This window comes from Maylandia zebra, linkage group LG23, assembly GCF_041146795.1.
Source record: "Maylandia zebra isolate NMK-2024a linkage group LG23, Mzebra_GT3a, whole genome shotgun sequence".
In the NCBI taxonomy this organism is placed as follows: Eukaryota; Metazoa; Chordata; class Actinopteri; order Cichliformes; family Cichlidae; genus Maylandia; species Maylandia zebra.
In genome coordinates, this window is record NC_135188.1 from 21706039 (window position 1) to 21728506 (window position 22468).

General features: G+C 39.1%; 2 protein-coding genes across 4 annotated transcripts in view; both read right to left on the reverse strand.

Moving 5' to 3' along the window:
- The window catches only part of agap1 (ArfGAP with GTPase domain, ankyrin repeat and PH domain 1), a 187092-nt gene extending 175518 nt beyond the window's left edge, over positions 1-11574 (reverse strand). For 2 of the 3 annotated variants that reach the window (XM_076880500.1, XM_076880499.1), the window contains exon 1: positions 10479-11574. In XM_076880500.1, coding sequence (XP_076736615.1) covers positions 10479-10641 — 163 coding nt within the window. In that variant the 5' untranslated portion in view covers positions 10642-11574. The remainder of the gene's footprint in view (positions 1-10478) is intronic. The other variant, XM_076880498.1, reaches the window with a different exon arrangement.
- Positions 11575-12665: 1091 nt separating this feature from the next.
- faimb (Fas apoptotic inhibitory molecule b) lies at positions 12666-16693 on the reverse strand. The gene is made up of 4 exons (XM_004565578.3): positions 16458-16693; positions 15356-15584; positions 14303-14352; positions 12666-13595 (listed from the first exon to the last, which is right to left on the reverse strand). The coding sequence occupies exons 1-4, from the start codon at positions 16572-16574 to the stop codon at positions 13446-13448; spliced, it is 546 nt and encodes a 181-aa protein (XP_004565635.1). The 5' UTR covers positions 16575-16693; the 3' UTR covers positions 12666-13445.
- Between the last annotated feature and the right edge of the window lie 5775 nt (positions 16694-22468).

The window sequence follows — 22468 nt, forward strand, 5'->3', positions numbered from 1 at the left end:
TACAAACTTTATAAGATTTATATATATCTTTTCCATATGGGTAGTGTTGAACAACCATATTTGGGTGGGTTTAAAAGCTGAACAGCTAAAAAGGAAGTGTACTAAAGTTAGTTGAGGTCATAAAAGGAAAAAAAAAAAAAAAAAACACCATAAAGTGGGACCTAGAAAAGCAAAACACCCTAACCCAAAATAAGGTGGTATACCCTAAACAAAGCCAAAACTGAGTGGAGTGAAAAAACAAAACAAAAAAGAAAACAAAAAAAGAAAACAAGCAACATCCAAAGGAAGGCGGGTCCCTAATGGACCAGGGGGAAACAAAGTAACAAAACAAATTAATAAATCTGTGAATCTTGTCACTAATAAAAACTATACTGTAGACAAAGAATTAGAAAATTAGAGGAATCCAGAAATAAGATGTTTACTAAAAGAAGGAAATTTATATAACTACGTCTTTAAAAAAAACAAACAAACAACAACAACCATTTTAATGGTATGGTTGGGTAACTGACACTGTGCATTAAAACTGAAACTATCTGAACAGGTATGTTTTTCAGGAAAGAGTACTATATTTGAGGTGGATGACCTGCTTTGGAGAGTGGGAGTAAGAGCCAGTATGAGTGGGACTGCACAGTAATGTTGGAGCTGGTTTTGGCTGCATTGAGATAAAACCACAGCTAAACTGCAGAACCAAAGCAGGACAATGTTAGACATCTGCTGTTCTACAGTCAAATAAATCTTTTACATGATGTCCAGTTTTATTTATCTGGCCGGGAGTTTAAATCTGCAGCTCCACCTGTCAGAGTCTGAATCTGCAGCTTTTTTGCTGTTATTGTTTTTACATAACACAGTACAGATGTCTGTGTGATTGTTGGAGGAGGGTGGGCAAAGCTTCTATCCTCAGGTTGGATTGAGTTTGATCTCAGCAGACGGAGGCTCGAGAGTAAAAATAAACCCCCACAACTGTTGAGATAATCCTTTATGATCGCTCCACGTATGAAAGGGGGTGATCAAACCTTTAAAAGTCTTTCCTCAGGTGTCGTATCGATCACTTTAAAGGCTCCCAGTGGCTGCACATTATCAGTTTGTGCTGCCTGAGTGCCCGCCCACCTCCACTGAGAGCGCTTACTCCACTCCACTGATGATGACTCACCTCAAGCATTAATCGTAATGAAAAGCAGGAAAACAAATGAATGTTGGTAAAAAAAAAAGAAACAAGAACATAATGTCAGCAGTTGGCCCTAATCTGGTGGAGTCAGCAGGGGTGGAGGCGGAGCTATGAGGGGGGGACAAAAGGTGCACAGATATGAGGCGTAATATCTCAGGACAGACTTCAGCGGCGGTCAGCGGGCGCAGTTATGCAATGGCTAAAAGCCTCGTTTAAAAGCATCCCGTGACTCCTTATTACAGTTATTAGCGGCCGTCAATCAGCCACAGTGTTACATCACAATCACACTCTGAGATCGACCATCTGCCAGAGTAACGCTCACTGAGCCTTACAGAAAAGTGCTACCGTCAACAAACAACGAAACAACCGACGCACATACCCTCACTTTGAAGATTACTTTACAATCAGTCACGTAACAGATCATTTCACTAGAAAATGTAAGAAAACACAGAACAGAAGTTTGATATAGCATTAATCATCAAATCTTTACAGGACAGACTCTAAAAACTTCTCAATTTTATCTTAAAAACAACTACTTAATCATCTAAATGGTTCCCTGTTAAAATTCAGGAAATAAACTAATTATATAATTATAAATCAAATAACTGCTGTATTTCTGCCATCAGTATCATACAAAAATATCTTAGTAAGTAGTCTGAAGGTGAAGATCCATCATTTAATTTTTTATGAGCATATGGTGGCTTAAAACAGCCCTGTATTATTGTCAAGTGTTCTTGTATGTATTTAAGGTGTTGCTTCACCTTGTTTTTAATCCAAGAATAAGAATAAAAAGGGCGAAATTCTTCAAAAAGGAGGAGTAGCCCAAAAAGAATGTGTGGTCATAAAAGAAAAAAAAAACATCGTAAGAAAGTGGGACACCAGGAAAACAGAAGAAGCCAAAAAATAAGAGGTCCAATTGTAATATAAGAAGAAATAGACCCAAAATTGGGCGGGATCAAGAAAAAGGTCAACCCCCTAAAGAAGGCGGGACCATAAACATCCTTAAATAAGGCAGGGTTGCAAAAATGACTTCTTTGTATTTAAAAGGGGTGGGGTTCTTTAAAACCTACCAATGAAGAAGCAGATCAAAAACATAACATGGAGAGAAAAACTTTTGACCTTTTTTTACTCAAATATCATCAATTATTTGATTTTCATAATGATTAACCATTAATATTCTGCCAGCAAACTAATTTATCAACTACTAGTTGCACTGGTTGTCATTATCATCAACCAAAAGCACTCTATAACACAGGCGGTTAAATCATTTTCCAAATGGTCCCTATAAGAAGCTGGGACTGGCCCTCTACAATAGTTCCAGCTTCTCACATGGCCCCTTTGACAAAATGAATTGCCCAGTCATTGTCTAAAAGGTGATCTGAAGTTGTATTTATATAATTTTTCTTTCTACAACAGTTTGAGATAAATAAGGATTATTTTGGACTAGGGCTGCTCGATTATGGCAAAAATGATAATCACGATTATTTTCACTGAAATTGAGATCTCGATTATTTGACGATATTTATTTAACTCTTTAAGACCTACTATAGAACCAAGTCCGCCAGAGCTTATATTATTTTTTTACATGTTGTAGTGCCATTTGTGGGTGCATTTGAATTTGCTATGCAACTGTTATAGCCCATATTTTAATAATATGTATGCATTAAGTCCATAGTAACTACATTAATTGCAAAAAAAGTGCAATAAACTACAAAAAAATTGAAAATCGTTTTTGTTTTTTTACATATATTTCTACTTGGAGAAATTTAAGAGGCTTATCCCTCAAAACTTTAAATACAAAAAAGTTGCAAAAAATAGTTTACAACAACAGGAAATTTATTTTGAGTGTCTTCATAGTTTTATTTTGGAGATACACCAATTTTTATATACTGCAGGAAAAACGAAAAAACAATCCTATGATGCAAATTAGCAAAGAAAACAGCAGGTGCATCAAAATAAACTATTTCCAGCAGTGCAATTTGAGTTCTAAGCATCCCAGAAACTATTCAGAAAAGTCAAACATGACCAGTATAGGCTTTTAAGGCCTACAAGTAAAAAAAACTACATTTCCGCGAAAATGACGTCACTTCCAGTTTTGGCCAGGAAATGGCGGACATGCGATAGTTAGCGGTGACGTCTGTTTCACTGTGGGAAATGTTAGGAACAGCTGATCGGATCGGTAAAGCGTGTTTCTGGAATATTATGTTTTTGTTCCTGCAAGCGCTTTTTATGCAATTTTTGCAAAGCTTTATGTGGAAGGAAACCGTGACCGAGGACAAGCTGGTGGCATAAGATGTAAGTACAACTCCTCCGGTTTCGTATGCAAAACAAATTATTGCGCTAGCTTACGCGGTTCAGATTCTACAGGGATTTAAAAATAGTTATGCAAAACGGAGCGTGCTGCTCTGACCGGCTTTAAAGGGTTAACAATAACAATGTATTGAATAATGACTTTAAAAAATAATATAAAATAGTGCGCAACACCACTGAAGTTTTTTTTTTTACCTCTATTTTCAACCAACGGCAGTCACTCTCCTCTCCAAATAACTTCTGCTTAGCTTTCCGAGCTTCCCTCGGGTCCTCTTAATCAGCGGTCTCCAACCTTTTTTGCGCCACGAACCGGTTTATGCCCAACAATATTTTCATGGACCGGCCTTTAAGGTGTCGCGGATAAATGAGGGAGGGGCTAATAATCGGCTCAGTCATTTTTAATGATCGTTGAAAGCCCAGATCGTAATCGTGATTAAAATTCGATTAATTGAGCAGCCCTATTTTGGACTGTAAATCATGCCAAGTGAAGCTAATAGAGTCCAAAGGGAATCTATTCTGCTAATTTTGAAGTGTTGCAGTGTTTCCCATGCAAAGGTCTAAATATATTTTACAAATTAGCTTTATTTTTTCATCTATCAAAGAGAATAAGGAAACTTATTCAACTAGTGTACAGGCCCTTTGCTCTTATTTTGAAAGGCTGAACCCTTTCCATCTCTGACAAATTTGCTGTTATTTTAAGCTAACACTGGGGAGGATTTTTTTTTTCTTTTTTTGGTTGGGGGGGGGGGGGGCTGTCTAAACCCTCTTTGAGGGGCACCAAAAAATTTCCACATGCAGTAAAGAAAAGAAAAAAAAAAAACCCTGAAAGTGTCTCTCAGACCTTGTGCTGATATTTGGAACTTTTCCAGCTACTCTGCCGCTTTGATTTCCTGCTGCAGTCTGTTTTATAGCTTTAAACCATGATTTATTTACATTACAGAACATGTGATTCACATTTCTTTCTTCATCTCCCTCTGGTTTTAGCATACAGTGTCCTTCCTGGCATATTACTGTTCTGCCATTTTAGCCTAAAGTGATTTTAATGTTTTAATAAAAGGTCAAATTAAGCTAAACTATAAACTATAAGCTAAACTATTAACTATATAAACTAAACCATATAAACTATGCTAAAAGCTAAACTGTAGGAAAATGTTCTCAGCTTGATGACAGACAAAGACCAAAATGACCATCATCATCTGCAGCCATCCTGGCAGCAGGTGACTAAAAACAATGCTTAGGTTCAGGTTGGTGTCAGTTTCACCCCCTGGCAGCCCTGCGAGATTTCTTTTAACTGAGTCCCAAACCCTGCTTGCCTCTTTATCTCCGCTCGTCCCTGAGCGGGATGGGCGTTGCGTCACAGTCAGTCCTAATGGCTGAAACATGAGAATGAGTGCTGCGTGGGCACAATCATAATAACTGAAGAGAGAAAACACAGAGCAAACACACCGTGGTGAGGCTAACTGGGTCACACGGTGCGTTCGCTGACCACAGGCTGGTGGAGTGAGACAAAAGCCCGAGGCAGAAAGTAGACGCCGGTGTTACTGGAGAAGCACTCGGACAAAGGAGCAGGAGTGATTAAATAAAAGGCTTGTTGCACTCCACCACGCAACTGTTCAGCTCACCTCCGACAGGTAAATTCCACAATATATGAATCACTGTTTGAATCTGATGCAGGACTTTAACCTGCACAGTTTCACATAAACACTCAAAGATTACAAAGAAGTCTTTATTCTCTTCTTTGTTGTAGTTTCTGTGTCTCTCTGCTCTTAATTAGCTCTTTTACAGCCTTTAAGTGGGACTCTGTAGCCTCTGATGCTGGTTAACCTCCACTCCACGCTGGCTCTCCTGCTGTGGGAGGATGAAGTGAAGGATGTTCACAGCGTGGGTTTGGTTTCATTTCATGCATCCACAGCTGTGAGGCCAAACACAGAGAAAGTGGGTCAGTGTCACCTGGCTGGCAGGGCATTGCCCATCCGTCCTCGCACACGCCTCAAATGCAAATGAGCCCCCACAGAGGCGTGCAGTCAGAGCGCCGTAACTGGGCCGAGTCACGGCCCACGGGAGCGGTGAGGACGGCAGCCTCCGGAGCCGAGAGCTTATGTAACCCGACGTGAATCTGAGCGACACGTCCAGATGTGCACCGAGAGGCAGAGACAGAGGATGACAGTGCTGCCGCTGCTGTTTTGGGTTATTTCCAGCATGAGTCACCATGTGAATTCAGGCAAAATGGAAGTGAACAGAGCAGGAGCGAGTCAGTGCTTGGACTACTCAGCTGACAGCTGCGAGGCCACTGAATGCCTCCACCCTCAGCCCTGTGCTGCCGACTGTAAGGACTGCAGCTGGTCCAGATGTCAAATGATTCAATTAAGACTCAAATCTGACTCAAAATCCTCTAAAAACACACCAAACCCCATTCATTTTACGCCAAATTTAACAAAAACAACTATACTCAGGAAGAAATAAGGTATAATTACGACACTTTTATTTCAACAACAATACTAATTTGACTTGCTGAACTATTAGCATCCCCAAACCACCCATGCTGTTGACTATAAAGACCACAGCAGATGTTAAATGATTCAATTCAGACTCAAATCTGACTCAAAATCCTCCAAAATACACAAGAAATGCAAAAACTAAACCCCATTTATTTTAGGCCAGGTTTATGAGAAATAACAAGCCTAAGAAAGAAATAAGACACAATTACTGCACTTTTCTGTAAGTGACAATATTGATTTGACACTCTGAACTATTACCAGCACAGCTGGACTGTAACGTCAATCATTCTGTTAGAAAACTCATCAATGGTAAGCTTTCAAAACACAATGAAACCTAGAGAAGTTCAACATATTCTTTATTTCAAATTTTGTCACATTTTCTGCTGGAGAACATCTCACATTCAGTGGTTCAGATCAAACTACTAGAACATTACAGATCAGGATTACACGAAGAAGTATTTTTGAAGCCTCAACAGATAGACAGCGTGCCAAGAAAAAGTATTTTTACCCCCTCTGAGTATTCTATATATACAGATATCAGTGACTGTGGGAAAGGACAGATTTTTGTGGTGCAGGAAATAATATTCTTTAGTAAGAGTAATGCCTGACTGGGTTTTGGATGCATACACATTAACAGTCTATTTGGAGAGCAAAACAGATGAAGTAGTCCCAAAAGTGGGCAGGGTCAAGAAAAAAGGGAAACCCCCAAAAGAAGGTGGGGCTTAAAATCAAGACTGGCAAAGAAATAAAGCCCAAAATAAGGTAAGGTTACAAAAAATAAAAATCCCATAAAGCTAAAAAGTGAGTAGGCCAAAAGTTAAATGGATCATAAACGATAAATGCAAAAACATGTCATAAGAAGTCAGGGCCCTAGAAAAGCAACACAGACCACAAAACAAAGCAATGTACTGAGACAAAATTCAGGTGGGTCGACAAAGACAAAAAAAGCATAAAACCTACCCGGTCCTATGTGAAAACATAGTTGCCCTCCATGTTATAATTAATTAACAGTCACATTTTTAAACAGCTCAATTTCAAGTTCAATTTCACCAGCCTGACTACCGTCAGAGCGGTTGAATCAATAAATCATTAAAATAGAACCTGACAAAGTTCAGTACGCTTAAAGATCTCAAAACGCAACACATGACACCAGAAACTACTGAGAAACAAATCGGAATAGATCAGAATTATCCTCACTGCGCATGTATGTTGTATCAGCCATACATTCACACGCTGTAATTCTGCCTTTAAGGCAGCTAACGAAAGACGTATATCCAACACAAATATTTTCATTTTAAGGCAAAAACATGAAAGACAGAGAGACTGAAATTTGGGCCGCACATGTAAATGTACGTGATCATCAGATTGCCTTATTGACCATCATCACAAATAGTGAATTTTAATTAGATGAATAAATTTTGAACGCATTTTAAACATGGCTGCTGTTTCTTGAGCTCTTTGCTGTGTTCATTAGAAGAACAAGCAGCAGTAACTGTCTGAGAGGAAAATGCGGAAGGTTTTCTGCTGCTTCTAATGTCCCTGTCAGTGATTATTTTACCCATAAATCACCTGAAACCACAGCACAGCTATTATCTTTAAATGTCATGAGTGATGTAATCCCTTTACTCTGCCAGGATCCTTTAAAATCACACTGAAAAACACTTAACCAGCTGTAAATCCTCTTTTTCAATTATTTACCTTTTTTTTTTACATCATTAGTTGCTTTCTGCTTAATGTATGTCATTACAGATTGTGTTGGTGTTGTTCCCTCGTCATCATAAATAATGTTGTTCCAGGTTCAACATTGCAAGTGACCTTCTCAATCACCTTCTCTTGACGTCATCCGCGACCTCGAAAAAAAACAAACGCCTTCAAAAAATCTACTTCACTTGCGAGAAGAGAAACCACCTCTGCAAGGACGATATGTATAATGCTTACCGTTTATTAAAGAAAAGTATCCTGAAATGCAAAGAACTGAAGTTCCTGGATGGGCGGACAGAAGCGGTTTCTCTTCTCGCAAGTGAAGTAGATTTTTTTAAGACGGTATTTTTCAAAGGCACAAAAGGGGGACGTCACAACAATGTGATTGGTCACTTGCAATGTTGAACCTGGAACAACATTATTTATGATGACGAGGGAACAACACCAACACGAGGATATCAGATCATCCATTGCTACTAGTGTTGCAATTTGTTTTTGTTGTTATTTTATTTAGTGTGTCAGATCGTATCATCTTATTTGCAATAGCAGATTCCATCGTTATTCTTTCTTTCACATTTCATCAGTTTGTTTTCATTGAAATGACAGCTTCATATCGTCATCCTCAGCATCATTTCCTTCATCATGTGGCCCAAAGGAGCAAGCAGAAACTCCACTTCTCAGGTCTGAAAGAGTTTCACTTCCAGCTGTAACATCTCTGAATTCCAGCTGCTTCTCTCTGATCAGATCGTTTCTGTTTCAATGTAATATCTGCTTATGTTTGAGCTGGATTTACAGGATTTCTGCACCAATGTGTGGTTAATTCACTGGATTAACCACCAAACAGCAGCCATCTGGCTCTCACTGCCTCTTGTGTTTAAAGGAGAAAGGATCATGTCAGATCGTTGCTGCTTCCCCATCAATATCAATCAATAAATCAATGCTGAGACACTTGTACTTATGGAGGCTGAAACAGCTGTTCAGCACAGGGTCTTCTGCTAATCTGACAGAGGGATTAAGTTATGAAGCCGTTATGTAAAAGTGTAATCCCGGTGATGTTGTGAATTACGAGGAATAAATCTGTTCCCAAACTACCCGATCCATCGAGAACGCCTCGAAGGTTATCACTTTCTTTGATCACTGCTAGCAAGTTTATTTATCACCTGAGTCAGGTTTGTGTTGAGACTCTGATAATAACACTAAAAACACAAAGAAGATGTAAACAAAAGGCTTTGTTATCAATAACGTCTTTTCGATAACTAGTTCAGTCGGGACAAAACCCACTGAATCACTGGCAAAAGCCTAAGGTACAAAACCCACCAAATCACTTTAATTTTCTCCATTCAATTGATCATTTACATTTTAGCAGCCTCGAAACTAATGTAACTCTAATGTAACTCCACCCCCAAATTCATAAAGTCTCTCCCCCAATTTTCCTCTTCTTCTTAGTATTTTCTACTTTTAAAGGGTGAAAATGTCCACATTTGGACACTGAAGGGATTCATGGTCGAGGGAATCACTAACGTTTGATTTTCAAGTATGTATGTAAATTTTGACTTACTTAAGTAACTTGAAATTTCAACATAAGTAATTCAAAACTTTAAGATTAAACCCAGAAATTTTATGATAAAAGTCCAACATTTTGAGATAACTCTAAATCCTAGCTTAGAAGTAACCCCTAATTTTTAGATATTTAACTTAAAACCTTAAGAGAATAACTCACAATGTTGAGATGCTCAGTTTTTAATTCTAAATTTTGATATTACAACTTAAAATTTTGTGATAACTCAAACTTTGTTGAAAAAAACATTTTGTAATAATAACTAAATTTCAATTTACTTGAAAGTAACTTGGGATTTTGAGATATCTCAGACAAAAATGGAAAGATAAAAAACCTGAGGTTTTGAGACAATAAATACAAAATTTGAAAACAACTTCTATCAATATCTGTTTCTACACTCATTTTGTATGAGTGCTTAATGTTTGTTGTATATTTGCTGCTATGACAACTCAATTTCCCTCTGGGATTAATAAAATTTCTCTGATTCTGAACTTAAAGTGTTTCAATAATCATTCTGAATTTGGAGATAAAACCCAAAATTTTGAGATAATAACGTTCCAATTTTTTATTCCACGATAACTTACTTAGGATTTTGTGATAACAGCTCAAAAATTTGAGTTACCTCCCTGGCCATTTTCCCTATTTTTAGTGGCAGAAACAAACTTTCGCTGTTTAAAATAAGACAGTTTGGACTGGTTTTAGACCTCAGTTTTCTTGGTTGCCACGGTGACACATCCCCTCCACTTAAGAATCTACACAAAATATGTTGGATGTTGTACAATATACATCCAACAGTAAAAAAAAAATAAAACTATATTTGTTGTTAGTGAAGACCAAACACTAGCAACAAAACGCCACCGGCAATTCAATCCACACCCACAGGTGTCACTATTAACAAGGTTTTCTAGAACCATACAGGATCTTCTTTAAAGAGTGCTACTCTGTGTTCATGAGGACTCTTTAATGAGTGTCTCACGGTGTGATAACTGCTTTGTTTTTCCCTTGAAATACGGGGGACTCAAACATGACAGCTTTCACAGCCTGAACACGATTTCCCGAGAAGAGAAAAAGACTGTGGGAACATTAAATAAACTTTCCCACCAACAATTCAGGCGGATTGTGCAACATCTAACAGACCATCTCCGGGCTGGAAATGTAGTCTGCTGTCACCCATCTTTCACCAACCCACCCACATACTACCAGCATCCATCCATCCTCCTCCTCCATCCCCCGGGTCCTGTCCTACCTTCAATGGCGATGACATGCTCCCGGATCTGGTTCTGTAGCAGCGGCTCCTCCACCCGCTCCAGCAGCTCGTAGATAGAGTAGATGTTGGGGTGCACGGACTCGAACCTCTGGATCTCATTTCGGATAGCGGCCGAGTTGGCAAGGTGTTGCTGGTAGTTCATGGCTGAAGCAGCAGAAGAAGAAGAAGAAGAAGGTGAAATCTGTGACCTCCAGCAGCCTTAGAGCACACTCATACTCCAGCTGTTTACCTCCAGATGTGCGGGGAATTTAAATCACAGTGTGGGTGCAAGGTTTATGCCAGCAGCGAGGGGTGGAACTCTTCTACATGCCTGGAGAAATTCATGGAAGTGCTGCTTCCAGAGCAGCTTCCAGAGGAAGAGACACACTGCTCCTACTGTCCGGTGAAGGCAGCCGTTTCTCGGGGTGTCCCGCTTCCAGATTCCGTTGCGGTGACAGATGTGCGGCAGGCTGAGCGCCGCTTCCCCATATCCCCCCGCAGTCCGTGCGGGATTAAAGCGACACTCGCCCCGGTGTTGCTGGATTAAACTTTAAAAAAGGATTATTAATCAGAGAGGAGCAGGAGGATAAAAAAAAAAGAAAACGGCCTTGATGCTAGGTGGCTAGGCTAGCCGGCTAAAGCTAACTAGCTTCCAAGCTTTAGAGAGCGGGAGGTAAGGAAAAAGTAACCGTTTTCCAGGTGTGAAAGTGGGCTTTATTCACCAACTCAGAGGGGGGTCAGAGGCCGTGAGAGGAGTTTTCAGAAGCGGGCAAGATCAGAGCAGGTACCCGGCTGGTAAACAGTTAGGTGGGGGTAGTTAGGATGCCTGCTCCGGTCCGTCTGTTGTTTATGTCTTGGCTGAATAACGTCCACCTGTCCGGATTAAACCCCCAACAGCTGGACTCCACAGGAGCTCGCGCGCCTCTAAAGTTAATCCAGGTGTGTGAACAGCAGGTATCTCTCAAGTAAGTCCCGCACGCGGCGCCCAAACACTCAGCCGTGCCCCCCTGTCCGTGCGGCGGTGAGGTCCATCCCGTATAGACTGGAGCTGCGGTATCCCGGCCGGAGAGCTTCCTCCCGGAGAGTCAGGCTGTACACGCCGCGCAGCAGAGTTCCGGTGATGCTTTCAAAATAAAACGCGACACTTTTAAAAAACGTTTTACAGTTTTTTCTCTTATAAAACAGGCAGAAACAGTATATTAGTGTAAAAGGTGTAGCTGAGGGATTTTCAGTCATTAATTTCTGTTCCTTATTGTTCTTTAATTTAATTTTAATTTAAGTTATCTGTCATTTGTTTATGACTATTATTTTTATTGTAAAAACTGTAAATAATAACCAAATATAATAATCATTATTTAATTTTTTAAAAAGCTATAACAATACAGTCCGAAGATGACACTTTTTTCTCATAAACACTTTAGTTTGTTCCATTAAATTAATTATTTTCTTGTATTTCAATTTTGTTTTTTTTCTCCTTTCTGTAAAGCATGACAAAAATTACGTTTTTCTTATTCATCAGTGACCCCGAGACACCAGCCAGAGTTTACTTAATGGAATATAATTTCAATTTTTTTAAATATTGATTTCTATCATTTTTGCTTTTTTCATTCTTCTATTTTATTTTATTTTTCTCAAAACACCCAAACAGATATTTTAAAAAAAAGTTTAGAAAATCTTCTGTTAAAATTGTCAGTCGTCAATTTTATCTTTTATGGTAAGCACATTGAGTTTACATGTAATTAAATGTGCCATATAGATATAACTGACATTTTGTAGTCACATATTGGATCTAATATTACTTCTTGTAGAAAAGGCTATTCTATAAGTGAGTCTTACCAGTCAGCTGACATCTGGGGAATATCTGCAGGCAGTTATTTGGGTAGTCCTCTTTGTATCATTGCACATGGAGCTGTAACTTTGACTTGAACAGTCACAAAATCTGTTTCAAAAGTTTGGTGACTTTGGTTGGCTGTTTGGAGGGAGGGCAACAACTGCCATCTTTGATTTGGGGTGGTTGTCCTCCTTACATCAGACTTGATGATTCTGAAACACCTTCAGGACTTCCCCAGCTTTCAAACATGCTTTAACAGTTCAATCACATGTTATACAAACCAGGGTTTCCCAAACTTTTACAAAGTTTGCAGAGTCTATTCACATTTCATTTACAGGGATTTCAGCTCAGTCACATGTGTTTATTGAAGGTTTATTGTTTCTCACCAAATGGAAAAAAAAAACAAAAATAACGATTACAGAGCTGTTGCTTTATGACCCCTCTTATTGTCTGTGAGTCTAACAGCTGCTTTCCCAACAAATACATTCATTCTTTTATCAGAAAACAAGAAAAAAAATTACCAAAACATTAAAGTTATGTCAGTCCAAATCTCAACTGTAGGACAAATTAAAGAGATAAACCGGCATATTTGAAACATTGTTTTTTTGTTTTTGTTTTGCTTATTTACAAAAAAAATTATAGCTCATAAAGAAAACTCATTACACAAAGTGAAATATTTAAAAATGGTTAAAATTTCTGCCCATCACCGACATCAAACTGAGACATTAAAATTATTATTTGCATTTCCTTCAGTTGAAGTTTCCTTAGTCTTTAGTGCACTGAGTTTGATATTACCGATTACCTTTAGACAATAATAATAATAATAAAAAAGACAAACCTTTTTTGTTACACTTTTATTTTGAACTTCGAACCTTATTTGTTCCGGTTTTCTATTACTCAGCTGCCGCGTGCTTCACGCATTGAGGAAGGTAGTTGATGCGTGGAGGCTGCGCAACAAGAGCCACTCCTTCAAAATAAAAGTGTCACCAGTACCCCTCCATGAAGCTCTAGCTGCGCATGCCAGAGTTTATTCTTCACATCTCCAGGAACAGATCTGCTTCTAAGTTTGTCAGGAGAAGGTCTCCATCCTGTGCCGCTGCATTCAAGCACCTCAAAGAGCGTCTGAAAGAGGAGCTCTATTGCGTGGACGCTGTCACTCTCTCGCCATCCAGCAGTAAATAGTGCACAATGCCGCTCTTCTTCTGTCCGCCGCTCGCTGCCTTGATGCAGCACTCGTGCCCGCCGACCATGAAGTGCGTCTCTGTGCCGTCGTCTACAAACTCTCCCTGAGGACAGGGCATGAGAAACAATGGAGGCTTTTATTTTGTCAGCATTCATAGCTTTAAAAACGCGCTAGGAGTTTTATTTTGAAAAATCAGAAGATTATCACAACAACATAAAGAAAAACAATAACTTTATTGCTTTTTTGGTCTCCTACTTTGAAAATTAAATAAATAGTGCTCTCATTGGCTAATGAGCTGTGATGGTGAGTGAGCGATAACATCACCTCCAAACAGCTTCAGGAAAGTATTTGCTGGGGTCATAAGTAAAGGGAACCGAGGGCTGTTTTCTCATAAACTTCTACAGGATCACAAATCTCTTTAAAATGCATTTTATTTTGAAAAGCACCCGCTCTTTTTCGATTTAATGTTTCTGAGAAGTTGATACAGGAACACGTTCACTTCTTCTTTTAGCCACACTGCTAACCAACTCATCATGGCGTCCACAAATATACACCTGTTTCAACTGAAGCACATGCATCTGGCAGCAGGTATTGCTCCTACACATGTAGATATTGTTCAGCATTAGTGGGGCCCTCACAGATCACTAAGTTACCCCTGCCATGTATACTAATGTTCCCTCCCTGGTTTTCTTTGTAGCCTCAAACCTGACAGCACAGTTTCCCACTCCTTTATTGAAACCAGCAGTTACATCATACGTTACGTTTATTTTCAGGATAGTGTGTCTCAGAGTATTCACCAGTGGCGCTCACCGTGGTTTCCATCTTCTGCCCGTTGCACCAAACATCCATGGTGTCCTTTTCTGTGAGAAAGAACAAACATAGATGGTTAGTTTGTTTAAGCAACACCAGTGGCTGGTCTTCCTCTTTGAAATAACACACAGCTGATCAATGTCTGAGATCAGGTTACGAAGCAGCTGGCACAGATATGTAAAAGGCTCCCCATGATTCCTGCAGAAACTGTGGTCCCAGCAGTGTTTCTCAGCAGTTTGGTCATTTTCCTTTAAATTTGGTAATTTTTCGCTATTTTTGGTGTTTTGGTGGTAATTTGACATCTAATCTTGGAGATTTTTGGCCTCTTGAGTCTTTTTGCATTTCAGTTTTGTTTTAATCAAATGTTCTTGTGTAATTTTGATAGTTTTGCTTTTTTCTTTTTTTAAACCTTCTGCTGCTTGTGGTCATTTTCCACAAGTTTCATTTTAGCCATTTTGGATTGCACTTTATTTCATTGTGTCTTCTCAAGGTCAGTTTGTGCTGTACTATGTTGATCCTTTTGTGTCTCATTTTCACAGCTGTTTTAGGTATTTGACATTTAGTTTGGGTTGTTCTGCATCATTTCTGACAGACTGGCATCTTTTTTGGTGTCCTTCTGCTCATGATGCATTTCCATTTGTGTTCGATTTTAGTAATTTTAAATCATAAATGGTTGATTTTGATCATTCCTTTGGTCATTTTGGGGTTCATTTTCTATTTTTCTTTGGTCGGTTTTTGTGTGTTTAATAATTTATTGTACTTTTCTGTATCATTTAGTTTAACGTATTTCCCTTTGAATGCAATCCATCTCATTTCCATGTTTGTTGGACCTAAGTTACCATCAGGTTCTCTGTTTCTGTTCGAGGTCTTCTTTAATCCACCGTTACGTTTTGGTAGTCTAACTAGGTTGATGCTGGTTGCTTCCTTTCCAAAGATAGCTACACTGACCTCACCCTGAGCAGATTAGACTGCCCGTCCTCACCTACATTTCCTCCTGCAAACACCGGACTACAGCTTGCAGCTGCAGGTAAAAACCTGAGAGGGTGAGCTCACCGAGGACGACCCTGTAGTCCTCTTCGCCCACTTTGAGCAGCCAGGTCTTGGTGGTCTTGGCTCTGTTGTCGATGAACTTCTGCAGACTTTTCCCAGCGATGTTCAGCGAGTACTCGTATGCAAAACCGCTCACGGCCTCGATGTTGATGGTGGCTTTGGTGTTCGCACCTCCCACCATGAAGGTTTCCTTTCCAACCAGCTTGAACATCCAGTCTTTTCTGATGACTTCCTGTTAAGGAGACATGGCTGCTTTCAATAAACACCTGCTGCACTGCTTTCATACACTCACTTTTTTTGGACAGGTTAATACAGACAAAATGATCATGGAAGTATGGATTCACTGAAGTATTAAGGGTATTACCACAGTGACACAAAAAACAAGTACTACATGCATCAGCATGAAATGTGCTTAAAGTACTAAAAGTACTGATTCAGATAAGATTGGCTTATCAGCTGGAGGCCTTAAACAATTCTTTGGAGTCATTATTTTAACAAGCATTTGAAATACTAATTAAATTATGCTGATGTGCTGTTGAAAAAGCTTTCTCTGTAGATTAAACTCATGCCTCACTTCTTCAAATGACGCGATAACATCAGGATTTGGAAGATTCAGATCTCGCTGCTTTTTATGCACCTTTGGAGGTGGACTGGATCATGTATAGAACCAGTTCAGTCCCCACAGGTTGCATGTTTGATGGCTATGTGTTAAAAGAAGATTTTGACCTTTGTTTGGTCCAGTTACAGTTAACCACGTGACGTATATACTACTGACAACTGTTAATCTATAATAACTGGTACTTTCAGTATCTTTTGTAGCCAGTTTAGTCAAATGTTAAATCATTTTAAAGTATTTTAAACTGTAGTATTTCCAGCTTCATTAGATAACTGTATTAAATACTTGTTTAAAACATATTATTTTTTACATTTAAAATCAGCATGGGCTTTAAAATGATTTTAGATTAAGCTGGTAGTTCTCAAATCAATCACCATGAGGTGACAAAATGCACAAACTGGCTTACAACCTAGGGGAAAAATTTGGTCAGGGGCCAAAACACACTGGGAACCCCCCACTATGCTCTCCCAGAAAGAAGCAGGACCTCACCTTTCCATTGACAAAAACAATCCTTTTTCCAGTGGTGGTGCCATGAGCGAACTCGATCCTATAAACGCCGTCGCTCAACGCCACCTCCCACACGGCCACCACATCTCCGCCTAACATCTCTGCCTGACCTCGGGATCTGGTCCTGGATGTCCAGAAACAGTCAAAAAGTCAGCTGGAAAACCATCTGTGGGAGTGAGGACCGTCCGTCCCGCACAGCTCTGCCTCTGTGGTGTCAGCTCAGCAGTAGGTGAATTACTGTAAGAGGATTATGGATGTGAGCTCACTATATAGTGCCACAGACAATTAGGACAGGCTCTGGTTTTATCTCAGGGTGGCTTGAGGCAGCAGAAATGTTAGCTGGGGCTTTAAAAGTTCAACAATTGTTTCCTGAAGCTGGCACTTTTAGAAATCCAGCCAATATTCACCTTTAAGAAGCTTGAGTTTGTAATGAGGCATTGAAACGGTTGCCATTAATTTGTCTGTCATTTAACTGATTAATCCAACAAGCCCTCAAACCTGAATAAGCCTATACTAGATTACTGGCTACCCTCTACTTAGGAGTTATCAGTCAATTTTGGGGTGGGCTGCATCTTTACACGGACCTCACCTGTAGAACCTCTTTCAGAGTTGTTTCCTCTGAGTACAGCAAGCACCATGTTTATTATGACTCAGTGGGAACTGATATAAAGATGTATTTTGACTGCAGGACCACGTTACCTGTAGATGAACTTGATATGTTCTGACTGTTGGAATAGTTCCTAGGCATCAGAGAACCTTAAAGAAAGTGCAGGAACTTTTCCTACAAACTGGAAACCTTTGGAACAGCTTGGATTGTTTTGATTATATGAACCTACCCCAGCAATTAGGAGCCTTTCGAGGAACTCAGTATGTTTGGACTGTAGTACCTTTTTCTGAAGTTCAAAACTTGGTTTGTTTTGATTGTAGAAACCTACCCCTGGAACTAGGAACCATTAGATGAAAACAGTATGTTAGGACTGTAGGACCTTTTGCTAGGAACTAGAAACCTTTAGAGGAACTTGGTATGTTTTGATTTTAGGAACCTACCCCAGTAACTAGAAACCTTTAGAGGAACCATTTCATTCATTTATCTATTTTTAAATTGTCATAGACAGAGAGGATATCCCTAACGAACATACCGGGTCATATTTAAGATATAAACAGCATGTTCAGCAAAATGTTTTAGCTCTCTTATCAACTCCAAACTCCTCCCTTCTCTGGTTTCAGCATTTTTTTTTTCATTCTTTCATTCCATCTTTTCATCTTTTCATTATTAGATTCTCTTCCCAAGTCACATTTCACAGGGATTTACATCACACGGTGTTTGAAATCTTTTGAGCTGCCCAGATTCTGCAATTGTATCTGTATTGATTACATGTTTAGACTTTCTCTGTATCTGCAGCTCAGACTCCAGTCTCAGCGTTTTAAAGCAGAAAGCAGCTCTGCCGGCTCGTCCTGGCGCTGACTCACACAAAGCTTCTATTGTGTCTTTGTTTTCTGGATCTTTGCGCTTTAATGTGTCTCATATCTGAGCCGCAGCCAAAAACACGCTACTGTGAAACTCAGTCACACAGAGGGGAAGGAAGTGATTAAAAACCGATGCATGTGCGAGGACGCCTGTCAGTCACAGCTCTGATTTATTTCACCTCTCTCTCTTATAGCTCAGGCTGTTTGATGCTCTTTAAAATTTCTGTTCTTATCTTGTGTTTAACTTAATTTAAAGACAAGACATGAGGAAAAAAAGAAATGATGACAAAGCACAAAGAAAAACAAAAAAGAAATGGATGACTTTTGCTCAGATTTAACCCAAAACATTGCCTAGATCTTATCTTTCTATCTAATCTAACCCTGTAAGTGACTCAGAGATGTTTCTGATTGCTTTAAAAAAATCTGCATGACATATGACAGAGCTATTGAAACAGGGATTCTTTTTTTTTTCTATTATGCAACTTTTTTCTTTACATTTAAAATGACTTAAATTAAGTAATTCATTTAATTCAAATCTGTGGATAATATCAAGGTTTTCGTTACTTTTCACCTTCTTAACCCAGATTTAAATGTTTTGTGGCTTTGAGCTGTCAAATTAACCTGTCAGATACATGTTATTAACCCTTTATAATGATAAGAGTGCATACGACAGGATAAACTGAGGGTTTTCTGTTTTTTTGGCGATGTTTGATGTATGCAGCCTGAATGAGGAAGCTTCTTAACATAATCTGAAAAGTTTCCTGATGTGTTTATGAAGCCTGGTGGAGCAGAATCTGCAACCTGAGCTGCACGAAATGAGCAGAAACAACAAGACAAATGTTAAATAAACCCCAAAGAAAACAAAAGCGGTCAGGGAGCAGAGTGACTAATAATGATGATGATGATGAGGAGGAGGAGGAGGAGGAGGAGGAGGAGGAGGAGGAGGAGGAGGAGGAGAGTTTCAGGTTGGACGAGTTCGGCCTTCATTGTTGTTGTGCAGCTTTAGTCGGCGTGTGATAAGAGCAGAGATCCAAACTCTTCTGTCAGCTATTGTCTTCACCTTATTGCACATCACAACAAGTTCATTTTGTTGGTTATTTAAGAGTTAAGGTAAAAGAGTTTTAAATTAAGATGAATCTTCAACCAAAAACACCACAAAGAAGGAAACAAGGATCAATCCCACGGTGGCAAAAAGTACTTTCACTTTTACAAAACGCAAACTAGAGACACGCTGCTGTCAAAGTACCCAGCTTTTAGACCGAGCCACGATTTTGAGTTGTTACAGCGAGCCGACAGGAAACAGGTCTGACAGCTGGATTTCACCTGTCAGGTGTCACACGTTTACTTTAAAGGTAAAAAATCTCATCACAATCGTATTTTACCTAAATTCCTTCATTCATGCGGTGCTAAACATGTTGAAATCGTAACACATCTAAACATGTTTTACGATTGTAACAACTCTTTGTGACTTCAAAGACAAAAAAAACCCCTCACTTTAAGCTTTAACTTGGATTTATTTTGGTCATTTAAGACGAAAAATGTTAAAAGCAGAGACTTTTAAACCTGCTTTTATTTATTTTCAGAAGAAGTGTTACGTCCCAGCTTAAACGCCCCAACATAAGGTGAAGAAACGTTGGTTTGATTTTGAAGGATTTAACTGCCTTAGCAAAAGATAAAAGACCACATGACGAGATCCACACTTTGTCAAGTGTAAAGTAGGTGTTGGAGAGGAGCATAAAGAAATGGGTCCTAAAGAAATGACGGAAAAGCCACTCTTGAGTCATACGGTTCTTCTGCACCTGAAAGAGCAACACGGACAACATGTTGTAACCCTGGAAAGAAGCCTAAGACTCCGAAGCAGGTCATGCTTGAGCATGTCTGAGGGGCACACAGCAAAACCAAGAGTCTCAAACTTCACTAAACATACATGAGGCTCATACAATAGTAACAGTGGTCACCCATTGTCCTGTACCGCAACAAGTCACCATATCAACAAAATTCAGTGACGCAAATGTCCTAGTGGCCAACCACAAAATGTGGAACCATGCCCATTCAATGATCTTCACAAGTGTGACTCAGCGCACACAAAGCACAGTTACTGCCATCACCCAGGCAGCAAGTGGACCAGGAGCAGCATCAGGAGTCGCCAACCTCTCCTAAACACTAAAGATTGTGGTACAAAAACACCCACCTCACTACAAAGCTGTAACTAAAGCCCACTTTAGTTCGGCTGAACGTCTCCCTGATGAAACCACAAGACCATAACTATCAAATGATCTCAAACCACTCTCAGAATTTCCAACAAAATTCAGTATCAGTGGTTTAACTTTGAGCAAATCTCAACCTAAGACACCTAAAAACAATTAAACTAACTTCACTTACCCAGCCCTCAGTGGTGTACCAGGCTTAAAAACTGAACTTGTGAGCTGTAGTTTATTGTGAAACTCTGAAGTTTACCTCCACCCAAGATAGCCAAACGCAATAAACTAAAACAACAACACAAAAAACACAAACAACTGCTTCAGTGGAGATCAAATGAACCTCAAATAAACTTCTCACCAGGAGAGTCCAAAACAACCCGGACGAGCCCCCAGTTATGTTATAACCTCGATCAAAAGCACCATCAAAAATTTAAGACTGATACCAAAGTTTACAGAGATGTTGGTTTAATTCTGAACTATAACCTCAGTAAAAATGACAACCTAGAGAGTCTGAAGGCAACAAACAGTCAGGACAAGGGGGGAAAAGATCTGGGTTTAAGCATCTTTAACAAATGTAAACAAAACTTATTTGTTCAAATTCAGTTAAATAAATGTGATAAATGTAATGTTATTTAAACCACATTTATTCCTGATTTTTCCTTCTTCTGAAAACGGAATATCTTTTCTGTGTTAGGAATCATCCTCTGATGTCATGTAGTCTTTGCTCAAATGAAGCAAAAATATTGAAATACACAAATTCTTTAAAAATAATTTTATTGCTTATTTTCCTTAATTAAAAGGAATATCTAATTAATTTGCACTGGATTTTAAGAGCCATCTTCTGATTTCATGATTTGAAGAATTTACAGAGAAATAATCTTCATTAATGTCCACTTCACTGTTCTTCAAAGAGGCTGGTGTTCTCTGCTGTTTCTAAATGCATCAGTCAGATGTAAAAAAGGGGGAAAATAAGAAGCCTGCACTAAGTGCATGTGACTCTTACAGAGATGGGCAGTAACGCGTTACTTGTAACGCGTTACTGTAATCTGATTACTTTTTTCAAGTAACGAGTAAAGTAAGGGATTACTATTGCAAAATCGGTAATTAGATTACCGTTACTTTCCCGTAGGAACGCTGCGTTACTGCGTTACTAAAACCGTGATTTTTTTTGCGAGAATGTCTCATGACAGTGACGTAAGCAAGTGCGACGTTGGTGACAGCAGCTGTGTGCAGATCAACAATGGATAATATATCGAGTGCGGGAGAGAGTATGAGCGTGCAGCGTTTAAAGCGTGGAAGTACTGACCTTACTTTGAGTTTGATTCCATAAAAAGTGACAAAAACATTAGCGTCCATCGTGCGTGGGAAGAAAACTTCTTTTTACAGCGAAAAAAACCCCTAAACTTCCGAGCAAGCACCGAGTAGCTACGACGTGATGGGAAACTCACAGAGACACTCGCGCGGATTCTTCAACTGACCGCAGCACACCTACACCAGGGTAACCCTCCGCCTACCCTGCTCCTGCTTTACAGGTGAAAATAGAGCAAAAGGACCGCTGAGTCTTTGACTTTATTTATTTTCTGCTGTGTTTTACTTGCATCTGTTTGAAAGAGTGAGTGAAAACACAAAAAATATTTTATTTTATGTGCTGGAATGTGTAGAAAATAGGTTTAAATGTTAAACTAATTTATTCAAGTCAGAGAATGTTGCATATAATTAAATGTTTTGCTTGATGCATAAAGTTAAAAGATTAAAACTGATAAAACAAGTTAAAAAAAGAGACTTTTCCATTTGATTACATTTTGTATGATGGATTATGTAGAAAAAGTAGAATTGGGCTGAAAGATCTATCACTTTATCACCTCTTCAGGTTGTAAATCGTGTTTTTAAAAAGTAACTAAGTAACTAAGTAATTAATTACTTTTGAAAATAAGTAATCAGTAAAGTAACGGGATTACTTTTTGGGGGGAGTAATCAGTAATTAGTTACTGATTACTTTTTTCAAGTAACTTGACCAACACTGGACTCTTATGAGTTTAAAAGGTCTGAGCGAGGCTCAGTCAGATCATAAAGTGACTGAAAATCACCAAAATTGTTTATAATTTTAACCTGCTAAAGATTTGAGGACAGAAACGTGGTGACTAAAGGCAGCACTTTAAATAAATGCCTGGGCAGTCACAATATGTCTATTTGCTTTCAACACAAAACAAACACGATTTTTATCCTGAAACCAGAAATCAATCACCAGAAAATCTTTAATATCATGAGGTAGATGGTTGCTGCTTTCTTTTCTTTCACTTTAAGAGCAAACGGATGTTTAAAGCT